General features: G+C 29.1%; 2 protein-coding genes across 3 annotated transcripts; one reads left to right on the top strand and one right to left on the bottom strand.

The window, feature by feature from the left end:
• The first annotated feature begins 202 nt into the window (after positions 1-202).
• On the top strand, positions 203-644 carry LOC111029365 (essential MCU regulator, mitochondrial). The gene has a single exon (XM_022308334.1). The coding sequence runs from the start codon at positions 373-375 to the stop codon at positions 622-624; it is 252 nt and encodes an 83-aa protein (XP_022164026.1). The 5' UTR covers positions 203-372; the 3' UTR covers positions 625-644.
• A 2,259-nt stretch (positions 645-2,903) lies between these two features.
• On the bottom strand, positions 2,904-17,155 carry LOC111029378 (matrix metalloproteinase-2-like). Of its 2 annotated transcripts, XM_022308354.1 has the most exons (11): positions 16,765-17,152; positions 16,556-16,702; positions 13,389-13,504; positions 11,793-11,954; positions 11,531-11,655; positions 11,271-11,426; positions 7,617-7,879; positions 5,780-5,933; positions 4,688-4,829; positions 4,147-4,268; positions 2,904-3,072 (listed from the first exon to the last, which is right to left on the bottom strand). In XM_022308354.1, the coding sequence occupies exons 1-11, from the start codon at positions 16,888-16,890 to the stop codon at positions 2,957-2,959; spliced, it is 1,629 nt and encodes a 542-aa protein (XP_022164046.1). In that variant the 5' UTR covers positions 16,891-17,152; the 3' UTR covers positions 2,904-2,956. The 2 variants fall into 2 exon arrangements, 1 of the variants encoding a protein (XP_022164046.1); XR_002604007.1 differs by lacking the exon at positions 2,904-3,072 and having other exon boundaries at positions 4,183-4,268; positions 4,530-4,829; positions 16,765-17,155.
• Between the last annotated feature and the right edge of the window lie 123 nt (positions 17,156-17,278).

The raw sequence follows: 17,278 nt of genomic DNA, 5'->3' as shown, positions 1-17,278 counted from the left end.
ACAGAAAGTATTTTTTATCCCCGATGTTTAGTCATCCTTATCAAAACCAGTGTATACCAGTATCCATATACCAGTATATTTCTATATATATATTTAATCTTTGTTATCTATGGTTTTATAATATATTCCAATTTCCCATATGATTACCAGATATTATCATGGACTATAATGGCTTAGATCATATTATATTGACTTTGGAGTATGGACCACCTTAAAAATTTAGTTGATAATGAGTAATAACACGATCGCGGGTCAATTGACGATTTGTCAATTTAAATTTTTGAAGTACTTATCTGGTATTATTCTGAACATTTATTAAATTAATAAACGTTTCACGTATTCATTGTTTCTTTTGTTATACTAATAATAAAAATGAAAACTAAGATATCAAGTTTCTTGAAAATGGCAAGAATTATGCGACCATATTATGTACGTACAGCCACCACATCATCTACTGGAGCATTATTGCCTGAACCACAAAAAATTCCGTTTGGTCTAGTGGGTATAATTTTCACGGTTGTGCCAGGTTTATTAATTGGGGCCACCATAAGTAAATACATGGCTAATTTTCTAGAAGAAAATGAATTGTTCGTTCCATCAGATGACGACGACGATGACGATTAAAAATATTTGATATTATCAAATATTTCTCCAGATAATTGTTGTTCACATTTTTATTTAGCTCTTGTAATCTCCTGCCTTTATGTTATTGAACTATTTAATTGTGTTAACAACTACCCCCGATAAATTAATCTAGTTTTCATTGAAGGTGTTCTTAATATATTTACAGTGGAGTATAAGCTACAACTTTATTTTCAATATAAATCTCTAGTCATTTAAATATTTGTATTATTAATTATATGTTAAAAATGTTAATGTTTTATTATTTTAGTATACCTATACCTAAGTATACTTATTATTACTTAATTAAAATAGAGGAAAAATATACTTTAAATATATATATATTTAGAATAATTTTTAATCAGTTTATACAAATTATAAACTATATCACAAATCAGAATTAGGTACCTTAATAATATGTATACATTTTCCCATTTAAAATATCATTAGATTTTAATTATATTGTTATAAATCTTTTGTAATACCTAATTTCATATAATTCTCAATTTTCTTGTATGATAACAATATAAAATACATGCTTCTATTAATATGCGATTGCATTTGATTTATTGATTACTTAAACACTAATGAATATTGTTAATTACTTTTCAATATCCTTGAATAAAGTTCATATATTATAATTATAAATAATTTATGTTGGATAAGTTGTCCTGCAGCAATGGATGAATACGGTTTAACTCTATAATATATAATATATTATCTTTTTGTATTAGAAGCATTAATATATTTTTCTGATAAAAATAAAACTTATAATGGTTCATAATATGCTTATCTAGGGACTAGGATAGTTAATAAACGAAGATGCCACAGTAATGATGTAATAATAGACACCAAAACGAAACAGAAATTCGAGTATACCAAAGATGAGATGTGTTAAGTGACTAGGGAAGATATAACTAGAAATCAGTCCATTAGGAATAGTGTAGGTGTGGCACTAAATCAGGGAAAAAAGTCTGAGATGGTCATCTTATGAGAAGAGGTAACTAAGATGCAGTAAGAGTGATTATAGATATTAATGTTGAAAGAAAGACAAGGAAAGTGATACCGAAGAAAAGATCAATAGATAGAATAGAGAATGAAATGAAAATTGGTGGTGTGGGTAAAGAAGGAATAGGAGGCAAAGCCCTGTGGAGTTGTAAGAAAAGAGTGGCTGACCCCATATAATTGGGAGGAAAGGATAGTAACAAAGACATTTTTATATTTATATTCAAATATAATTAGGGTTAAAATTTATTGCATACCCTGTTTTTCTGTGGTGGTTAAAGGATATTCTTTGATAGTAGTGAAATTAAATACTAAGTTTGAGTCCATATTTCTTTATATTTTATAAAACAGCCATATAGAAATTTCATTATTTTTAACAGATATAATATTGAAGCTTATTTTCATAAATATTATATTTTTTCTCATAACATTTTAGGTATAGATTTTAAAAACAAATTTGGTAATTTTTATTTCATACCACAAAAAAAAAAATGTTAGTGACAGAGCTTGATAGGCCAGATATCCCCCATGGCTTAAATATACAAGGTTATTGCACATAGCCAAATTGTTATCAAATAAAAATAAAATGGCAGCGTAAGGGTACGGTACATATCATAGCATATAATATAATGTAGCCAGTATACGTCGTCCCCTTACGCTGCCATTTTAATTCCTTAACGTGATAAAATGATATAGTGGGGGTACTATTGCAATAACCTTGTATATTTAAGCCATGATATCCCCCGACGAGTTAGGATTTTCATTGGCCCTAAAAAGGTTAATGACCCAATTTTCAATAAGGCATAATATTTATTATTATTCATATTTCATTGTTCATAGTTTAAATATTTTTGACTATAATATATAATATACTACTAACCCGGCCCAAATTTGACGTGGCCTACTAAGTTCAACTCGTTACTCGCTGAGTCTGGTTAGTGCAGTATACATACCACTATACATATAATTAATTATATATACATTGATACTCCAACAATAATAACACAGTGACATTTTAAAATAAATGTATAAGTAAGATTAATAACAATGCATTATGTTATAGTATGTAATCAAATTTAAATTTGTATGTCCAAGTTCATTCAATTTCATTTTTAGTAACTTCATTAATATTTAATTCCATTAACGCTCGACTCAAATTAGTTAAATTATTTACATATATGTACCTACCTAATAATAATAAATAGTTCTAAGTTATTAAATTAAAGTACACAATGATAGTTAACTTATTTTTTAAACAATTGTCCTTTAAATTAATCTGTACAATTTATTTTTTTTTTTTTTTGTAAATTAGTTGTAATATTCATAATAATTAAGAATTACATCCAAGTAAAAATTCTGCAGCATTTTTTGGATATCCTTCTTCCGTCTTATTGTGATAATGATTAAATTTCCAAAACTGATTTCCAGTAAAGAAATATGTTTCTCCTAAAAAAATAATTTGTATTATGTCATAGTATGAAACTTATTAATCTAAAAATTGTATTGTTCAAATAAATAATTGGGTACATAATATTATGTATATGTTATATATTATATTTAAGTATGGAAGTCAGATAATTTTTTGTGACCATTATGATAATATACTATGTCTCAATTTATAAATAGTTATCCACTTATATGTATATTCATAAGCAAATCTAGAACATTTTATTAGGACAGACCAATAAAAATAAACATGAAAAAAAAATTATTATTACCTACATAATAAGTTTTTGATTTTAATCTGGAATTCTATTAACTCAGTATGTTAAACAGTTAATATTAGTTAAGTCAGGTCATGGCTTGACTTGTCTGACCCATAGTATTGCCTATGTTTGTATTGAAAAATTATATGAGTAATATACTGACGTTCATATCATATGTACTAGAAATTGTCTTCACTAATCACTTCAGTTTCATTCAGAAAAATAAGTAAAAAAAAGAATTTTCACGGATTCAAATTTTAAATGAAAATAAAAGTCAATTTTTCCAAATTGTATAGCATTTTAGTTGTTAAACAGGGTAATAAATTAATTTTTGGTTAAAAAAAAGCAATCAAATTTTTCAGCAAAATACTCTAATGGTAGAATTATCAAGCAAGGTTTCAGTTTGCCATCTGTTATTCTATCCACTCTGACATAGAAGCAGCAGCAGCAGCTGTATAGAGTAAACCTAAACCACTCGTTTGATATTCAACATTTGAACATTATTGTCAATTACTTATTTTCAAGACTAATTTTCATATTACAATTTATTTCCTTTCAAATTTTCAACCGGGCTGTGATTGTTGTTTGATCAGTCACAAACATGATTTCCTGTGGTTTAAATGTTACCGCTTTCTACATATTATAATATTTCATGGTATTGAAATTGCTAATGCCATCTTTTAAGAGATTGCGCTGGTAATAATATTAACATTGAAAATTTAAAAAAAAATATATGACTATATTATATATTTCAAGGACCTAGTATTCTTGTGAGTAGTGGACCATAAAATAAATAATATATTAAAATATTTACCAGATTTCCACGTAAGAACATCGTCTATGGGAGTTTTTACACCTTTGAAATGTTCTTTAATTGATCTATGCCTTTGTAGTAACAATTTTTGTTGATCATCATACGACCAAAAGTATTCTCCGCTTAAAAAATAAATTTAATATAATATTAAAATAATAATTTAAGAATGTTGCCCTATGATTATTGTTACCTTTACCTTCCTACTCAAATTGTTTTTCTACATAAATATCTATATTAATATTGGTTTTTAAACTTTAAAAAAAGTACATTTTTATATAATATATAACATAATAATACATTTTTGTATAATATATAACAAACTAATACAATGTTTATGTAATTTGAAAAAATGTTGAGAAAATTATTTACAACTTAATACTTACATTAATAACCATATTCATAACATTTTTGTAAACAATCAAATTTCCTATTATTTGGAAAACATGTTTTTTATGGTTGCTCAGTAATAACATAGAAAACATCAATTTTAAATGAGATGAATTTATACTAAAGATAAATTTATACTTGATCATGTAGGTACCTAAAAAGATAAGTTATTGGTGGTAATCCATATATCATAACTGCATCAACTTTATTAACAAAATGTGGAAATCCATAATCCATGATAGATCTTGGACTATTTTCTATCAAATGATTTCCATTGAATACATAATAACTATTACCTAAAATATTTTAAAAGGTATTAATATAAAATAATTAACACATACAATTTTGTTCATCTAATTTTAAACAAGAATAATACAAAGGTCATAATTAGTACATAATATTGTCATAGAACATCATTCCTAGGTGAGTTTGTTTGAAATTTTTTTTGAAGTTAGTTGACAGGCCATTAGTTCAAATTTTTGTCTTCTGATTTTTCATTGTATTCGGGTGGGCTGATTCTGAAGACTACAAAAAACTAAGAGAACTAAAATGGGTAGAGCTAAACCGTCAGGCATCTGTAGCTGCTTGTCTGTTTGAGAAGACCAAGAAAACCCTGGGAAGATACGGATACCTACCATAAAAACCAATAAGGATGTTGAGCATTTTGTAGGAAATAAATGTTGGACCATGAACATTTGACTCTAATGATTAAAGTACTCTAATGTTCATGTTCACACGTTGGACATAGAATGCTTGTCCTCTGGTGGACTGGTTGAGAAATGGGATGCTAATAGGGTCCAATAAACCCAATCAGTGGCGACGACTGACGATGCCTAATTTGGTCATGATTGTGGGTTGGGGGGATTGAAACATTTATTATTTGTACCACAATACAATTTAATATAATGTCAATACATTAGTGCAATACTGCAATAGCGTGATTACTGATTATTATAAATAGGGTTTATACTTTATGTATTACTTCTTTTATAATTATGTGAAGAGCATAGTGGATTCGGTTTTTATTGTATTTTTTATATATATTATACTACCTACTACCTACATAAATCTGGTTTGCCAGTTTAAAAATAAAATTTGATGCGGGGGATACGACACCCAAATCTACTTCCCGTAAATACTCCACTGTGTCACTGTGAAGAATATACAAAGCCTCACTATAATATTACTAATTGAAATAGAGCCTCTTTGTCCTTCGGGAATTTAATGATACTTAATCTTTACCTACCATTAAACAAAACAATATTAGAGTCCGGTCTTTCGTATGCTGCATCAATTTTGACAATAGCCTGATTGGAATCTGCCAATACTTGAAAGAACCTGAGTAGTTGTACCGGATAACGCGGTAGTATGGATCCTGGGTTGTTTAATCTCCATAATAACTTAATGTTATGAAAAACATTTTAATTATTAATTACTTATTCATATAGTTCATATAAAATAGATATAGATTATATAATATATAGTAAAATATGAATAATTAGGTAATGGTGCTAACCTTGCACAAAATATTCGGAAAATTACAAGATGATTAGGAAATATTAATATGAATGTTTGGTAAGAATTTGAAGTCACATTTTTAATTGCGACATAAAAATTAGTAACATTTCCTCCGAAGTTGTGCTTGCAGAAATTAAAAATACCTAAAATATTCCTATAGGCAGTAAACTAGTAACAGTTTATTTCATTATTTATAAAAGAGCTTTAAGAGTCATAAGCTAGTTGTCGTAGTAATTAGTAACTCCAAAAACGTAGTTTTTCAACAAAGAAGAAAACAGTTTTTGACCCAAAATTAGTCAGTAGAGTAAAAATAATAATTTTTAAACATTAAAAAGACGATGTATAACTATACTTTATACAAATAAACTATTGAGCTTGAGCATAAGAAAAAGTTTCTTCATAAATTACCATAGGTTTTTTGTGGGACTCATCCCATATTGATTTAAATGAATCGGAGGACGAAAATGTTAAAGTAGCTGTAGCCTACGGCCTGTAGGTATATTAATATTATTTCTTAGTCCTTATCAAATTACCAGATATATTGCACAGAATATATTAAACATATTTTTTCTGTTTTGGGACCAATGTTAAAATTAAATAAAAATATGAATTGTGTCGATATGCAACCTTATATCATATATATAATGTGTTGTAATATTATATACCGTGAATTTAATGAGAAAACCAGTAATTTTTATTAGGTATGGAAAGCACCTGCAAAATCTCGATTTTGATAAAAAAAAATGGAGTTACTACATATAGTGACTTATGACAATAGCATAACTGTGTTAAATTTGAATTCAATGACGGTCTAACTTTATGGTAACCAATACTACCATAGTACCATGTCATATAAGTTATAGTTACTACTTACTAATGACAATGAAGTCGGTCGATATTGTCCTAACGGCTAATCAGTAATTCGTTGTTTGCAGTGCCGCAATAGAGCCTAGCATAGCCGCATAGGTACACTTCTATAAATATTTCGGAGATGGTGTGTTGTGTGTAAACCTTAATTTGAGGTCTAAATATTATTTCAAAAACTCATTCACATATTGTAAATTAGATGTGATAGCCGTCGATTATATTATTTTAGTCCACAGTAGATATTTGGATTTAGCCAACTGTTAAAAAATTATTTATAGAAGTCATTTGTATTTTTTCACAAAATCATAAAGTGAAGTGTGATGCAAATAACTATGTGGCATAGAAGCAACTTTTTTTTAAAGATTTACAAAACACCTCAAGCCTTACTTGAACAGACTTTTTATAATCTACTTTCCAATATACCAATTTGACAAAATTGAAAAATGCAGATAATTAATATTTTGTTTAACTATTTAAATAGCTAAATAGGTAGGTTTAGTCTAGGCCCTATCCTTTTTTTTATTCCTAGATCCACTCCTGGATAACCACAATTATTACAATTTACTACTGTGTATTAAATACAATAAACAAGAGTTAATTCTGAGTAAATTCTACTTAATTTATTAAATCATTATATAAGCAATATTATTTTGTTCTATTATCTAGCTGTTATAAAATTAAAGGCAATGTAAACTTACGCTGTTTTTAAACACAAAAATTTCTCCACGGAAACATGAAATGGCATCGAAATTACCTTTGCATTCATCTATGTTATCATTTTTACGAGTTGAGACTTCGGGCTTATAAGTAGTCACTGATTCTAGCGTTACTATGTTATCGTCTGTACATGTCTCATGGCTAAATAAGGACCAATGTACATGTGGTTTGTTAGGTACACTCGGCTGTGGTTGAATAGTACTCGGTACAAAATGCACATGATCTTCGGGCAAAGTTCTAGAAACTAAAATTAAATTATTATTTATTTTTATTATTATTATTATTATTATTTTCACACGTTTCATTCAACGTTTTTTTATTGAACTAAAGCTCGGCAACTATGGCCATTAGCTGTTTGTTGAGGGAACGGTTGATTTGGAAAGCGTATTGTATGTGTGGTAAAGGATTTTGTTGCTAAAATCATCGTCACTCTCACTCATACGGGAGCTAGAAACACCGACCGCAGGTGTACTGCACTCAGAGCACGTATGCAACTGAGTGTAGACACCGCACTTAAGTGCGGCACAATGCGCCACGGCACACGTTTTTATATCATAATTTTATAAATGTATTATATTTCAGCCGACACCCAATGTCCTTTGTCGGTTGATTAATAAAAAAAAAAAATGTATTATAATATATTTTATTTATTGTTAAACATAATTTTATTTATTGTTAAACATATATAAATTATATTTTACATTACTAATCGTACATTAATTTAAATGAAAACCACATTAAAAACATACTAGTCTGAAAAAGATCAAAAGAGCTTTATATCATTGCTAGAGCGCAATGGTAATTTCACTCTTATAAGCCAGTGGGAGATAATATTTATGAAAAGAGAAAATAAAAGCCGGGTATTTAATACATATTATACACTATAAAACTGTATTCTAACTGAAATATGTATGTACCTACTATATTGATTAATTTAACATTATATATTATGATGATTTTAGAACAATTATGGACACCCTTGGAATTAGAATTATTCAACATATCTAAGAGCTCTCTTAATCCAGATCAAGTTGTAGATAATATACTTACATATATAATTATTAATATATTATTTTGCCATTATCATTATGTATTCAGTGTTTACTGGAGGTACCACTAAATATTTCAGTTATATGACCTTTGATTTATTGAAATATGGTTTTCAAGGGGTAAAAAGGAGTAAGTACAAAAATACACACTGAGAAAAATGTAAACGTGTAATACATTAATCCCGTTGAAATGCGCAAATGTTACAAATTTCCAATAAAATAACTTATCAATAATTTTCGCATGAATAAATTTGTTTAGTTTAAAAATACATTAAGTGAGAGTAGAGCAAGTTGAAGTTTAAATTTAAAAATAATCTGTTTTTAACTTTTGTTTGTTTTCATGATTTAATTTAATTGTACTCATACTTGCAAGATAAGATAAACATTCAATAGGTAGGCACCTACCAAAAGCAAATTATACAAATTAAAACATTAGATAGGTAATATTCATTTTTTTCTTTGATAAAAAATTATATTTATATTTTTGTCCTATCTGTGTGACCATGTACAAACAGTAATTCAAAAATGTCGAGGATATCTCCAGTCAGCGAAGTACGCATGGGTGGGGCTGAAGCCCCCCATTTCCCATATTATTATTACGTAAAAATTTTTTTTCAGCTATCGTCTAAAAAGTTTTTCAGGACATAAATTCATATACGTCTTACCAGATTAGCTATAACCCATAACCAAAAATATACCTAGATAGATTAATTTTCATACCTGCAATTTTTCTAATTCGATCGGTAAGTTTTGGTTAAAGTATGAACTACTTTTATGAAAAACTTGCAATACAAATTGAATATTGTATAAATTATGAATTGCAAATTAATTGTTGTCATGTTAAAAATTGTACTTAAAATACTTAGAACACCGCGGATCAACCCGCTACTCAAAACACGATAGTAGCCGACTTTTCGGACGACAAAGCGCTACTCGCATGCCACGCTGACCCAGAAGTAGTCGCCTCATTTATGCAAACCCATCTTGATCTATATTAGTCTCATAATACGCAGAATGGGGCCTAAAATTGAACCAAACGAAATCGCTTCACTTTACCTTTACATTACGCCCCAGAGACTGTCCACAATTACTCCTCAACAATCAACCCCTACCCTACTCTCAAAATGTGAAATACCTCGGACTAACCCTAGACCGCCGGCTGACGTGGGCTCCACATATACGCTTCAAACGTTTAACGCTTAACCGCGATCGTAGTCGCCAACTAAGACACCTACTGACCTCCAAACATATTCATTTGAATAACAAACTCCTTATATACTGTATATATACTGGTGCTCGTGTCTTACGCCCCCTCTTCGCTTTCGTTCAAAGTTACAGTTTCATATTTTGTACTACCTAATATTCTTTAGTTTGTGCTTATGTGTCCGGCTGGCAATCATCCGTTGGCATTATTGTTTTAAGTTCCGAATTACAGTCGCTTTTTTGTGTTCAGCTTGAGTGCTGGACACCCTCTTTATTCGCTGGAAAATCCGTCTGAATCCGTGCACGTTCTACATTGCTCGTGTTCACTGTTCACCCATCCGAAATGTTCGTCCCCGTTTTTGGCGGCCATTAAGGAAGATTTGCCCCACTTACCGTTCGGCCATCGGCTTTACACTGTGTGATGTGTGTTTTTCACTTTTCTGACACTCGTATGAGCTGTTTAACTTTGTTTTTGTGCCGCGCTGCTTGTGTTTAAGGTGTGTGCAGAGTGCGAGCCATGCCCATTTTTTGAATTTGTGTGACCGCGTGATCAAGACAACTTTGCGAGTTTGTTTCATAACTTCAACCGCTGTGGAATCCCCGACGGTCGGTTGTACCGTGGTTATATGGTGAGAAGTCGCTAAAGCCAATTTGTTGTCAAAGAGGATGTGTTAAAGTGAAAAAATTAATTACAAGGATTACCTATGTAGATTTATACCTATAAATAAATGTTTTTGCTATAAAATTTTTTTTTAGTTTTTATTTTCCATTATTATTAAGAAATGCGTCAACACACTGGTATACGATTAATTTATGTGGCTTGTGGAAATTGTGCCTACATTGTACGAGAATATTCTTCGTTTTTTTTAACCGGTATATAAATCTTACGAGAAACCTATTGGATTATCAAGCTTTTTGATCTATCGAACATTTTACAATTGACATTAGTTTAAAAAAAAAAATAATAATAATGGAAAACGTCTTAAGCATATAAATAGTTCACCATGAATCCAAATATTTTGAACATATCATGGTGTATAGAAAATGCTAATATAAACATCCACTGAAAATGTCATATGTTTATGGTCATTCTTTTTAGAGTTATACCAAAAACCAAAATCGATTATGAGTAGATATTCACGTTTTTCCATCATTTTTTTTTATTTTCCCAGCGTTTTTGAAAACAACTGGGAATTTTTAATTTTGACCTGAATGCACCAACGAGATTCACTTTTTCAACCTAAAATATACTCGAGTTGTAAATCTAACATCTAACATCTAACAAAATAAAAATCACACAATCATTGTAAAAATTAATCAATTCATATCGCTCCACTCACAATAAATAAACAGATACGAATATTATTTTTTAAGTATACTTACTATACAATGAATGCATTCCTAATACATCGTCATATCCAATATCTTGAGGTTGTGGACCTTTGTAATAGGGGTTCATAATTGAATTAGGTTCTGACGAATGTCCCAATCCTAAACTGTGGCCCATTTCATGAATAGCCACAGAATAGAAATCAACACCTATAATATAACACATCTGTCTAAGTTGTTAATTATTATAAAATAGTTTTATACTTAAAAAAGTCAATGAGATACAATTTACTAATTACTAATATAGTCTATACCATTGTAAGAGTTGCCTAATGTCCATTCTTCACTATCATCAAAATGTATATCTCCGCCTAAATATCCTAGTTCCGTTGGATAAAATGCATGTGCAAGGACATTACCAGGACCATCAAATGGATACCTAACAAATTATTTGATTTTCAGTTTTTAAAGAATGAGTATAGGTGCTTACATACAATTTTCCATTTGTATTTCTTTTAAATAATATACATTATTTGTTAACTGTATATAAATAGGTAGGCTCTACTTCTCACTTACTGATCTCCATGATTGGAAACACCAAATGAAATCAAAATATCTGCATTAGCATTATACACTTCTGAAAAAGTGATTCGACTGTACCGGCTCCACTTTGTAAATGCTCTTTGAATTTCATTGGTAATACCGTCACGTGATAATTTTGGGGTAAAATTAGATATGCTAGATTAAAAATAAAATATTCATAAATGAATAAAATATATTATTCAATATTGATAAAACTTGTTACATCGAGATTATAGAAGAATTAAATCTAAAAGTTGTTAAATATATATTGTTTGATTAAAAAAATAGTAAAATTAGTCGATATACAAACATTGAAACATATTGCAGATAATGTTCTAAACTTGAAGTATGGTTGTAAATTAACTCTAAAATTAAAGCTAACAACTCAAGGTTGGTTATACTAAATGCAAATTTGGTACTTGGTTAGAGAGAGACATCAGTTAATATTGAATAGTGTACAGCCGTCCTCTTTAAGTCCCAACTAAGAATGAAGTATGGAGTAATACATTTAAATAAAATATACCAGATCCAGGGTCGCAATCACTAATCAAGTGATATCGGGTATAATTTATTGACAACTATGTATATTTACTTCGGAAGTTTATTTACGTAACCTCGGGTCTGAAAAAGACTATAAGGACTTACAATGCGTCAGTACCTATAGGCTTGTACAAGCTATAGTATTAGCACACTAGATCTTATAAGAATAAATATAAATAGTTCGTGATTTACGCGTAGTGGTAGGATGAACGGGTTAAGAGGGCTATAACCCCTTCAACAGAATTCTGTAAAGCCCCCTCAGAATTTTCAAGAAGTCCCGGCAGCGTTGTCGATATCACAAGGAAAAAAAGGCTAACCCCCCCCCCTACAATTAATGAATTCATCACGCCTAAGGATAAACGTACGGCATTCGGTATATTTTGTATACAGATATATATTATACCTACATATTATAATTATATGTATATATTATATAAGCAATTCAAAAATAAACCTACCAGTCTCCAATATAATAGCCTTCCTTCAACAGTCTGGTTTGCTCAAACTTATCTAATAACCATACACATTAAATAATCATTTTTTATTCTTTTGTCTTTTTTTTTTTTGTTTTTTGTTTTTGTTTTCTAACACATAACATGTAGTAACGTTATTATAATATACTAGCTGCCCGATCTTCCTCCGGAAGAAATTATTTTTTTATAATTTAATTTAAAAACATAAGACTATTTTTTGGCTATACAAATAATACAACGATTATAAAATAAAATAAAGAAACAGACATCGTTATCGGTGAATATATGAAAATAATTGGTAATTAGTTAATTATTATTATTATTATTATTATGAGGGTTCAAAACCGGTTTCCTTCGTCTCCAAAATCAAGTTAGATTCTTATACATATAGATTATATATCCCAATGGCCTTGCTGCCGAGGGTTTTTGTTTTTTCTTAATAAAAAAAAAAAAATTCAAAAATAAACTCTAATATAGTAATAATAATAATAATAATAATAATAATAGATATAGCATCAATAGCGGCAATCGCGGTTCCCATCGCCCCTCAATTACATCCTTAGTTTAGAATACTTACAAGTAAGTAATAGCTCGTTTGTTCCAACCATCCGAAGGTATTACAAATCTTTTGTTTTTGGTGTTCTTTTGTTTTAGGGATATGTCAGGTACACCACAACGTTTTGACTTTACTAACTAAAACATTTTAATAACTTAAATTATAATACCTCCTCAATAAAACGTTGTCCATCACAATAAAAAAAGGTCCCACCGATGTTTGGATTTATACTATATATAGTTACGCAGCAGGCACGTATACAATTGTACGTATTAGAATAAATGTCACGGTGTCTTCATTACGACAAAACAACCAAATGAAATATCAAATATTTAATCTTACATGGCCATATTATAGAAAAAAAATATTTTTTGAAAACATTTTAGGAGGACTTGCGTACAATTGCGGACAACTGCGTCTACTTGTCTTGGTGTCTGTTAATTTTACTTTATGAGTACCTATTGAGTGTATTAAATTGTATATTATTTTACTGAATTTCAATTTCCAAAGATAGAATGCGATATCAGTGTGCGGCTTTACACCAGGGCTTAAAACCGTTCCTAAAATTATAGGTAATCTGGTTACCTTACACCAGAATAATGTAGTGGCTACCGGTTACCGATTTTTAATGGTTTATGAAATATGTAAATAACCGCTTACCGATTTTAAGTTTTAATCGGTTTGAATACCGTTTTCCACAAAATGTTTTTTGTTATCATTTATCAATTACGAATTATTTATGTGTTTATAATACGGACCAAGATATATCTATATAAAGTAAATCTGAATATACTCTTAATTGTCTTAAGAGGATGTCAGCGCACCATTTGTTTTCTCTATCTGGCCCACGCGCGCAACATAGACAAAATGCTTTTACGAATTACGAATTACGGGGACTTATCGATTCCGCCAATTTAGCATTGATTCCGCCAGTATCGACTCCGCCAGTTCAGGTAGGTAGTCTAAAAACAACCTATCGATTCCGCCACCTACCAATTTCTACCTCGACCTGGCAACTGCTGCTGTCAACCTATTTCTGTTATAATAATAATAATATATCTAAAAAATAATTCAATAATTAATTTAAATATTAAAAATAAAATTAATAATCAGTTTAATAATTAATACAATACAATATATACATATATATAATAATACAATTAAATTAGTCAAATATGGTTTTAAGTTATACAATGATATTTTTATGGTATGATGGATGCCAAACTAATGCAATGTGAATTAATATATACATAAAATAATAAAATATAGTTAAATAAATAAAATTGTATAATAATAATAATATAGGTATCTACAAAATAAGTCAATATTGAATTTTAATATAAATTAATAAAAAATTATTTTTTCCCTGGCGGAATCGATAGGTCGTTTTTAAACTATATCTGCATTGGGGGAATCGATGCTGGCGGAATCGATAAGCCTTATACCCAAGTATAAAATGGTCTGGCGGAATCGATGAAACCCCACGAATTACTGTACCTATTACGAGAAACGGCCAAATAGGGGAATACCAGTAATATGAAATAATCACTAATCAGCACAGTTATAAATATATTGTTTTTAATATACATCATAAATTCATAAACATATTAGTATTACCCGCATGGCGTAGGTATTGGCGCATGGCGTGTACCCGGTGTACGTATATTTTGACATTGTGATTGTGTATAATATATAATTATATCATACACTTATAAGTTCAATATAACAGGTAAATATTTTTCTACAAATAAAATATAAACTGAAATAACAATAAATGATTGGTAATTGGAACAAAAAAATCTTTTCCGCATTATAATGGTAACCTAAATGAACGATTTTCAGAAATGTTGATAATTGATTTTTGGTATACGACTTTATAAAAATGTTAATCGGTTACCGACATGGGCGGATAGGCCTACCGGGAAACCGGACATTTCCCGGTGGGCCCCCCTTTGTACTTCGGTAATGGGGCCCTTTAATAAAATGCAATTACCTACGATAGAAATGATTTGAAATTTTTTTTTCATGTGTGGGGCCCCTCTGTAAAATTTCCCGGTAGGCCAAAATTGGCCTATCCGCCCATGGTTACCGATATCCGCTTTCCATACTGCAAATAAGACCGGTAACGGTTTTAAGCCCTGCTTTACACGTCATTAGATTTTCATGATTTTTGTTTGGGTAAACACTACAATAAATATACATCACAAAAGACAATCTTCAAAATTAAGTAGTATTGTATCTGATACTGATATAATAAGAATTTAAAGAAAGACTTCAGGAAAATAATTATTTCAAGATAAGCAAACACAAATTTTTTTTTCTTTGACTTAAAGATTCTATTTTTACCATTGTTACCTACCTGCGTGAAAAAGCCAAAAGGCTTATATGCCCATTATCCACTAATGTTTTCAGCAAAGTCACATTGATTATATATATCCTACAGAGGCCGAAAATATTAAACTGTCCAAATCACATTTTTATATCCATAAATGTATTATGTATATCTTATTGTTGTTTGATACATTTTGTCTAATATACCCTAATCGTCTAATATATCAAATAATAATAGCTACAGTGGATAGGTTAGGTAAGTACTTAATGTCAAGTAAGCACGAATAATATTTTTAAATTACAATAACTAAAATATTGTTATGCTTTATTTTAATTTTTAATTTTTGCCAAAATTTGAACTTAAAAGTTAAAATATATTTTTTTTAGAACTGGTTAGAACACTTTTTTAGATTTTTTAGTTACTGGATGAAATACTTTTGAAACCCCTATATCATTAAAGGTTCTAAATAAGTTAATAATAATGTAATTTTAATAAATAGTTGAGCGTTAATCCACAATATTTTTTAATGTTTGCTTGAAGTTAGAATTAGGGACCACCCATTTCACGGCTATGTGGCTCTAGAAAAATGTCTGCAGACACTTAAAGTTAATGTTGGTTAAATACAAATCTTGTACTATAATTATAAGTGTTTTACCTAAATTATAATTATTTTCATTAATGTAAATGTACCTTCAGTATTCACTTTTGATATTATTCTTCATAAGTGATTTAACAATAATACTAAGATTAGTAAAGGGTAAAATATTTATCATTATTACTTCGAAAAAACGAGCAAAAAGTTTCTAAAATTTAAAAATATCCAACTCAGTTTATGCATCGCAATATATATACAAACCTTTAATGTATCATCATCAATTATTCCTGTCTGTTCTAATCCACCAAACTTTTGTACTAATTTCAAAGCAGTATTCAATTCATCTTTGGCAGTTAATGCTTGGGGACCATCTTGAACCAAATACCCAAATTTTTGCATAAATTTAATCTATAAATTTAAATAAGAAAAAATTATAAGTGGTAGCAATCTTTTATTTAAATATACAGTACCATATCTTGATTTTGATACATTTGTTCACTATTGTCCTCTCTGATCTCCCGATTTTGTAATAAAGGTGAACAAGTAATTGTTACAGTAAACCACAAAAGGCACGTGCATAATAGTGTATAATTCATTGTTAATTAAAAATATATAGGTTAACTTACTGTAAACAATGAAGTAACCTTTTATATATAATATATTTTAATACTTATACACCTGTCCTACCTATATATTATATAAATTTACAAAAGAAACTAGTAAGATTATTATAATTTGATTGCAAGTAATTATGAGAAATAATATTAAAACGTAAATACCTAGTTTATAGGTTAGTTTATTACATCCATATTATAATCAATATAGGCCAAACCTAATTAATAATAGAATATATTTGGGTCAAAACGATAAATTTAGGTTTTGATAAAACTAACTAAATAAATTAAAATATTGATAACTATAAACAATAAACATTATTAAAATACGTCATATGTTTAACAAAAAAGTATACCTATTATACAGAGT

Source organism: Myzus persicae, unplaced genomic scaffold (assembly GCF_001856785.1).
Source record: "Myzus persicae strain clone G006 unplaced genomic scaffold, MPER_G0061.0, whole genome shotgun sequence".
Lineage (NCBI taxonomy): Eukaryota > Metazoa > Arthropoda > Insecta > Hemiptera > Aphididae > Myzus > Myzus persicae.
This window is presented reverse-complemented; position numbering and strand designations above follow the sequence as displayed.